Source organism: Papaver somniferum, chromosome 3 (assembly GCF_003573695.1).
Source record: "Papaver somniferum cultivar HN1 chromosome 3, ASM357369v1, whole genome shotgun sequence".
Classification (NCBI taxonomy): Eukaryota; Viridiplantae; Streptophyta; class Magnoliopsida; order Ranunculales; family Papaveraceae; genus Papaver; species Papaver somniferum.
The window spans coordinates 74,016,338-74,025,455 of NC_039360.1; the positions used below are offsets into that span (position 1 = coordinate 74,016,338).

Consider the following 9,118-nt stretch of genomic DNA (forward strand, 5'->3'; position numbering starts at 1 on the left):
CCAAAATTTGAAAATTTAAGGATTTTGGCAAAATATTATTTTGGGGCAAATATACATTCGGAAGTTAAAGTAACACACTTTACTACCGATTATGGTTGTACCAAAGTCGAAAATTAAAGGATTTTGGAAAAATCTCATTTTGGGACCAATATACATTCGGAAGTTAAAGTAACACACTTTACTACCGATTATGGTTGTACCAAAGTTCGAAAAAGCAAAAAAAAAAAAAAAAAAATCCCTCAAATTTTTTTATCACCCGAATCCTGCTCAAACTATCGAATATTGAAGGGTAATTTTGTCATTACGAAATATGGGAGATAAGGGGTGAACACAATTTAGGATTGGGTGACCTTTTTTGTTTTATTGTTGGCCCCTAATTTCTTTTGGGTGGCCCCTAAAAATGACAGGATGATAAACCCTAGTTTGTTTGTTTTTTCTAAAAAAAAGTTCTTATTATTTTCTCGACAAAAACCCCTAAATTTTCAAAAGTTAAATATTACAAGGCAAAGATACAGTACTTTTGCGTCTGTGTACTTCATGAATGTAGCCTAGTACTTGACGGTCTAGATAATCTTGTGTACTCCTATAAAACTTACTGCAGCCGTTGATTATTTGTTGGGACCACTTTGTTTAATACTTGGAAGCGGTGGAAAAGGAAAATACCAGTCCTAAAGAGGAACTAACAGGCTGTATTCTGTGTTTATGTTTATAAATAGTATAAATAGTTCATATTTAATAGGACTGTGCTGACGGTATATGGCATTCAGAGGAAGAAACAAGAAAAAAGAGCGTCATGGATGAATTGTTTGATGACGAAGTTATGTCGCAAATTTTAGCACGAGTACCTGCAGAACAAGTAACATCGCTTAAGATAATGAACAAAAGATGGAATTCATTAATATCCAGTGAATTCTTCATTCGTCGTTTGAATAGTGTCAATGGTGCTGTTTCTGGTTTATTTCATCATTCCACAGGTTCAAAAGTTATTAAATTTTTCTCTTTTGATGTTAATAGTAACGATATGCTAAGCGCTCGTGATTTTTTTGCATCAATGATATGGGTCTTACTGTTCTCGAACCGAAGCATCCTTACAACGCCCAAGGCGTAGATATTTTAGCTTCTTCGAATGGACTTCTTTTGTTACAAACAGGAAGAAAAATTTATGTATGTAACCCGTTAACCTTGAGAAGCAAACCTATTACACTTCCTTGGCCTTCTTCAGATGTTGGTAGTCATAAGATTCTCACATCTAGGTTTGGGTTAGTCACTAACAGCATTAATGATCCAATCAAACTCTCTAGCAGAAGTTCTTCAAATTACAAAGTGATTCGTACGTATCTCCTTAAAAGCGATACAAGTATTTTCTGTTTTGAGATTTTCTCGCGTGAAACAATGGAGTGGAGACTCTCGACTTGTAAAATCAATTACGACGGTGAAAAAATATTTAGAAGGCTCAACGCTGTTTATCATCGAGGAGCGTTACATTGGTTGAATAATACATCTATACTTGCTTTCCATATATGTCGAGGAAGAGCGAAGCTGGAAAATAAAATTACCAATGGAAATAGGTTGTATTGGAGACTTCCCAAATACTTGGTTTGGAATTACTGAAGACGTAATTAATCTATTATCAATTTCAGAAAACGAAAAAACCATCCGGGTGCTCGAAGACTATGAAAACAACGGCAGATTAGGAGAAGGAGTGAGAGAACTTGGGGCTGCTTCAGCCCTGACAGGATTTCCAATATACCATCCTTCTACAACGGCGACCGATTAGTGCTCGTGTTGCTAAAGAAAGTCGCGGTGTATAACCAGTATCATGCACTAATAAAAAATATCAGAACTGGAGCACAAAGGACCAAGCGCTTAGAAGATTGGCTACTTCCTCGTAGGAAGTATATTCCTTATGCAGGTACTCTAGCGAACGTGTAAACCTGACCTCAAAGCTCTTGATGCTTTATATATTGTTTCTACACTTGATCAAGTGGCTCTTGATCCCTTATTCTAGATTTTCCTCCGTTTGTTTTTTTCTCGGATTCCCACTGTCTTCTGTATGCACTTTTATTATTATTATTATTGTTATTTTATTTATTTTTTTTTATTTTTTTGACACAATCCACAGGGTTTAAGGAGAACCCAGAACCTTACAAACAACTACCCAAAAAAAACCAAAAAAGAAAAGGAAAACAAACTGCGGTCTAAAATAGACTTTATGGCTACTATCCTCCTGAACTATATTTCTCAAAGAACAGTCAAAACTGTTAGGATCTACTTCAACAAAATTGTCACTGGGGTGTATATTTGCAAGATAATCAGCTTCCTTGTTTGTCTCGCGAAAAACATAAGAATATCTGACTGCCTCAAAAATCAATCTCAGGTGAGCAATACATCTCCAAGTATGAAGAACATTCCAGGCAGGGGAAGGCCTCTGAGCAGATAGTAGATTATAGACCACCTTTGAATCTGTACTAACATGAAGACGTATACATCTTTTGAACTTTGCTAATTTGAAGCCTAGTTATGCACCCTGAAGCTCATGAGCTACCACAGAAGCAAGAACTGAACCTCCACAAGCCGCACCAATAGTAGTACCTGAATGATCCCTTATAATAGCTCCACTACCACCTGAGTCTTCCTTTCTTGAGCCATCTATATTAATCATTACTTCATCTTCACTGGGAGGTAGCCAAGAACAAGGAATTACTTTCTTAGGGTGAAAAACACAATTTATCCCCCAATCATCCATCAACTCCTTAACATGAGGATTATCCAATTCAAAAAATTTTGCAGAGATGTATTTCAGACTGACGGCATTGACAATCATATATCTAACTTCATCTGCACTGGTACTTTGATTGAAAAAAATTCTTTTATTTCTCTCTCCCTGGATGTGGTAGATAAAACTATTAAGGCATAATCATCTCCAACCAGAGACCAAGTTGTTTTAAAGAATAAGGTATTAAACCCATCAGACCCATGAGCCTTTGAAGAATGGATAGAAGAAAGGGTTGCAACTATCTCATCTCTAGAAACAGGTCTTTCCAGCTCAATAGCATCATCTAAGGAAACTAAATTCTCAAAGTGCTGATTTTCTAGAACATCCTCAAACTCAAAAGAAGAAGTATTATCATTAAATAAAGACTTGAAAAAATCAACACACTTAGCCCCGACGTCTCTATCATCTTCCAATTTAACATTATCTCTAGAGTTGAGAATTAAAATACTATTCCTATACCTTCTTTCTTTGAGAGAAGAATGAAAGAACTTTGTATTAGAATCCCCCACTGCCATCCATTTAACTTTAGATTTCTCTTTGAGCATAGATTCTTCATATCTGACCAGTTTATAATAAGATTGGACAACCACCTTTTCCTTCTTAGCAATGTCTCTATTAAAAGGGAAAGACTGAAGTTGATTTTGTAGATAATTCATATGATTTTTAGCAATCTCCACCTGCTCAAAAAACCTTCTAAATCTTTCATTCTTCCAAGAAATCAACACCTTTTAAGTTTCTTTAATTTATTTACCAGAACCATCATAGGATTACCATGCATAAGAGCATTCCAAGAATTCTTGACAACTTCTAAGAAATCAGGTTCATCTGCCCAAAAGATACAAAACTTATAAGGGGGAGGACCATGAAACCTTCCTTCAAAAATACTGACAATAGCAGGACTATGATCTGAAATACCAGGGGGAAGAAATTCAGCACTAGATTCAGAAAATGACTCCAACCATTCCAAATTTACCATAACTCCATTAATTTTAGAAGCAATTTTATTTTCACCCTCTTGCTTGTTACTCCAAGTGTAAAAACAACCACTGTATCTGAGATCAAAAATATGACAGTCTTGGGCACAATCCCTAAAATCTGAATAATGAGCTGGAGTGATAGTTGTTGCACCAATTCTATCTCTAACCTCCAACATTGAGTTAAAATCCCCCAATAGGATCCAAGGTTTCTCATTAACACTAGCAAAAGCTCTCAAATCATTCCACTGAGTTCTTCTTTGAATAATATCATTACTACCATAAACGAAGGTGGCAATAAAATTCTTATTTTGAAAAGTGGTAATATCTAGAAATATAGCCTGTGAAGAAGTATGAATAACTGTAGGACATTACTTATTTATTCCAACCTACCCAAATTCTACCATAAGGATCACAAGAGTAATTATCCACAAAACTCCATGAGTGGCATATATTATTCCTAATCCTACTTTTATTAACTTCCTTAACATGAGTTTCTACTATACCCACCATAGCTAACTTATTGACTTGGATAAGACTACTAACCTCCGTATGTTTTAAGGGGTCATTCAATCCCCTTAAATTCCAACATCCTAATTTTATCATATTAACCATGGGAAGGATTAGATTTCTTAATCTTTCCAGACTTCTTTTCAGCAGCCTTCATATTTAACAAATTCTTACTCTGAGTTGAGGATTTAGGTAGAAAATGAGCTCTAGCTCCTGCCATCTCCCCTTCATGCTGGACCACATCAAGTTTATCAACTTGAGTTTGAACAAAACCAGAACCATCAGTTAAATACATAAGAGAATTACCATCAGTTCCTTGCACTACATTTGAAGTATTGTTTGAAGTACCACTACCTAAGTTAATAGGAGTAAGCGCAGTATTTGATTCCTGAACTACTGATTGTACTACCCCTTCCATATTTTCTCTTGCACTATTCTCAACCAACTGATTAAACCTGTTATGGGTAACTAAGGAATTCTCCTTCAAATGAGAGGTCCCATTACTAGATGCACCTCCTATATTTTGAGCAATATTTTCCTTATTGAAGTTTTTACCCCTTCCTCTTTTCAAATTCTTAACCATCCAACCATCACCTCCAACATTTTTGTTTTTTTCTAAATTGGATGCCATAACTCTTGATGCAGCTTCCTTAGCAGCATTGGAAGCAGCAACACATTTGTCTTGAGAATGCCCAAATACAGCACAGTGAGCACATTTTTGTGGTTTCCAATTATATTCAACATGAATTTGAATTTTGGTTTTACCAACTAAGGCATCAATATGACTAGGCAAATCAGAATCCACGGTAACTTCTACACAAACCCTAGCATAAGGCGTACGAGATCTAGTAGAAATTTTTTTATCTAACAGTAATGGAGCATCAATAAAACTTGCAAGTTTACCTAACCCTTTGGCATTCCACAGGTGCAAAGGAACATTCCTCATGTTGATCCAAATTGGAATAGTCTTCAGCTCAGCTAGTTCCTGCACAATTAACAGAGACCATGGTCTAACAACAAAAGGCTGACCAGAAATGAACAAACAACCTTGTTGCAAAGAAGCAGACCTATCTTCAGCTGAATTAAACTCAAACACAAACATCGAATCTCCATGTAAAGTCATATTCATATCTGCTTTCAGCTTCCAAGCCCTCTGAACAAAAAATTTCACCAATAGAAACGGCAATCTCTTACCAACAAAACACCCAACAACTAAATCTTCACATCGGTTGACATCCTCAGCAATTTCTTCATCATAAAATACAGTAAGTTTAGCTCCATCAACCATACCAGGAGGTGAATAAGGCAAATCTTCCTGTATAACATCATCCTTTTGAGAACCCAACATTTCATACCATTTAGGAATACCATATCTCCTAGGAATAGATCCAAAAACCAACTCAGATTGATTAACAATCTTTTCACCAACAGTCGGAAAAACAACTCCAACCTGCTTGCCTCCCATATTTAGATCACAGAATGAAGAAGAAAAACTAGAAAAGAGAGAAAGAGATCTAGAAAACACCAATTATTGAAATAGAAAAGCAAAGGAAAGCTCGAAATCTCAAAAAAGAGACTCAGATCGAGAAGAAATTAAGAGCTTGACTGAAGTCAACGTCGCAAGATAAATCGCCTGCACTTCCCTTGACTTTCTGTCTCTCTTCGTTTTGTAAGTATTAATGCTTGCATGCACTTGTTAGTTCCTCCACTTCCTTCGTCTTTATTGTGTAATTGACTTGTCTAACTATGCTTCACATATTTTCTATACTTCTTCTTCCATCAGCGGCACTACATATTCAAATAGATTTGTCACTTATTCTGATGGTAAAATATTAATACCATTTGTAATCACCACCGTGCGGTGGTAGTTTCTCAACCACTAGCTAACAATGATCACCACAATACACTACATACAACTTGGCTTTCAAGCAAATGAGTGAAGCCGTAGAATTTTCACCTACAATTCCTTCAGGAATCTCTAATGTACTCCATGTTGCGTCACCAATGCGACAATACACAGTTGAAACAACATGTCCCCAAATAAGGAAACAATTCGTTGAATCATTATCATTAACAAGATTACCACAAACATTTTTCAGCAGCCGTTACAAAAAGAAATCATAATACAAGAATCCTCATCTTCATCACATATTTGATCAAGGTGTTCTTCAATATTAGGTAACTGAATAGTCTCTAATGATATATATAGGGTTCCCTAGAAAAACAGTCGAGAATAGGTATTGTTTAGGTTTAGAGAACACACAGAAGAGTTTAGAGAAGAGACAAAAGAGTTTAGAGAAGTACAACTTCTTATTGATTTCAATGTCTTACGATAATAAAACTAGAATACATATTTATACAAACTCCCAGGACTTGTACCGCAAGTCTTTCCTAACATAAGTTTCCTAGAATACAAAAACTATTACATGTATAATTCATTCTAGAACATTCTTGGTGGCTTGAGTATCACGTCATAGACATCACAGATGTATATCTAACACCCTCTATTGAACCGTCAGCTTAGTTCTTAGAGCTATAAAACGATCTTTAGAAAGAGGCTTTGTGAATATATCTGCTACTTGATCCTTAGAGGAAATGAATCTAACATCCAGTTGTTTGGAAGCAACTTGGTCACGAACAAAATGGTAGTCTATTTCTATGTGTTTTGTTCGAGCATGAAAAATATGATTGAATGTAAGATAAGTTGCTCCAAGATTATCACACCATAACACATGAGGAGATTTAGTTGTCACCTGTATTTCTGAAAGAAGAGATTGAATCCACATGATTTCTGATGTGGCAATTGAAAGATCTCGATTTTCAGCTTCAGTACTGGAACGAGAAACAATATTTTGTTTACGAGCACTCCATGAAATAATATTACCACCTAAGAATATAAAATAACCACTTGTATATCGACGATCTTCCAAAGAACCAGCCCGACCAGAGTCAGTATAGGCAGTGAAGGATAATTGTAAATTGGTTGCTGGTTGAAGATATATACCAAACGTAGATGTTTGTTTTAAATAACGTAATATACATTTGACTAAACCCCGGTGAAATTCAGTTGGATTATGCATGAATTGACAAACCTTGCTAACAGCATAAGCCAAATCTGGACGAGTAAAAGTTAAGTACTGCAAAGCTCCAACAATGTTTTTGTATTCGGTAGCATCAGTGAGTGAAACACTATGATCAGACTACATGTCCCCAGATGTACTTAGTGGAGTTTGTATTGGTTTAAAACCATACACTTTGACTCTAACAAGGAGATCATGAAAATATCTTATTTGTGTAAGAAACATCCCAGAAGACGTACGTGTTGCTTCAATTCCAAGAAAATAAGATAAAGGACCAAGATCTTTAATTGCAAATTCATTCTGTAATGAAGTGCGAATAGATTCCAAACCTGAAGTACTTGATCCAGTAAGAATAATATCATCGACATACACAAGTAAGAAAACAATCCCTGTGTCATCACATTTAATAAACAAAGAAGAATCACACTTGGAAGTGATAAAACCATTGTGCAACAAGAAAGAAATAAGACGATGATACCAGGCACGTGGAGCCTGTTTCAATCTATAAAGAGATCGATGTAATTTACACACATACGTAGGAAAATTAGGATCAGTATAACTTGGTGGTTGTTTCATATAAACCTTCTCTTTAAGGTTTCCATGTAGAAACGCATTTTGAACATCAGATTGATTAATAGGCCAATTATGATAAAGTGCCAAGGTAAGAATGATACGTATGGTGCAAGGCTTCACAACTGGACTATAGGTTTCACCATAATCAACACCTTCTTGTTGATTTTACCCTTTAGCTACTAAACGAGCTTTATATCTCTCAATGGTTCCATCAGCTTTACGCTTAATACGAAAAACCCACTTACATCCAATAAGATTCATTGATGGATGATAAGGTACCAAAGTCCACGTACTGGTAGGTTTCTAAAAGACCTACAAACTAATACCGCAAGTGCACGACATCGATGTAGCTAATGTGCAAGTGCGGGTCGATCCACAGGGACAAGGTGTGTGTAGTTGAAGCTTAAGATTTCACTAAAACTAAGTTGTAACAAAGAGTCTTGGTTGTGTTAAAACACACTTGAGATGATGGCAGTGACTGAACTGAAAAACAGTAGAATGTAAAGCAAGTAAACAGGAACATGCTAGGGCTTTTGAATCCACCTCTAACTCACACTGATTATTCATCACTGACAGTAACATTGTTTTTCTATAACCACCAGCAAGAGGGATGTCAATCCTCTATATAGCAAGGGTCATTTTGATATGAAATCTCCTATCACAACTAAGGTATCTTCCCTAAGTATTAACTGTCTGTTTAAAGCACAATTAATCAAAAGAACAATATATAAAATTAAGCATGAGTTGCAGTTCAGCAACACTAGATGATTCTAACTACAATGGATGCTTGACATCCAATGTGAAAGACTAGTGTTGAAGCCCTAAGATGGAGTTTCACTATGAGCATTTACACACATCATGGCTACTGACAAGAGCATGAATAACAAGCAATAAGCTAGGGCTTCATCTCAACCCTAGCAGAACAGGTTAGAACATAATTGACAGTGCAAAACAATTGAAAATAACACAAAACAGTTGAACTAAAAACAGGACATGAACAATTGAGGAACTGGATAGTCCAGTCCTCTTGGTGGTGCACTGGCTAGCCCAGGCATACCCCCTTTCACACACATCACAACTCTATTTATAGTTACACCCAATTCTCAAAAATACCTAATTTACAAAATTAGGGTTTATCCAAAAAAAAATCCCAAAACAGTGAATTTAGGGTTTCGATTTCACCTAATTTGATGGGTCAAATCTTA

At 35.9% G+C, this 9,118-nt stretch overlaps 1 protein-coding gene across 1 annotated transcript; it reads right to left on the reverse strand.

The window, feature by feature from the left end:
- Positions 1-4,357: 4,357 nt before the first annotated feature.
- LOC113359600 lies at positions 4,358-5,725 on the reverse strand. Its single transcript, XM_026603207.1, has one exon. It carries the CDS (start codon positions 5,723-5,725, stop codon positions 4,358-4,360), a length of 1,368 nt encoding a protein of 455 aa, XP_026458992.1.
- Positions 5,726-9,118: the final 3,393 nt, after the last annotated feature.

What these genes read in the sequence shown, in the direction of transcription:
- LOC113359600 (XM_026603207.1), bottom strand. Translation starts at nt 5,725, where the DNA reads ATGGGAGGCAAGCAGGTTGGAGTTGTTTTTCCGACTGTTGGTGAAAAG.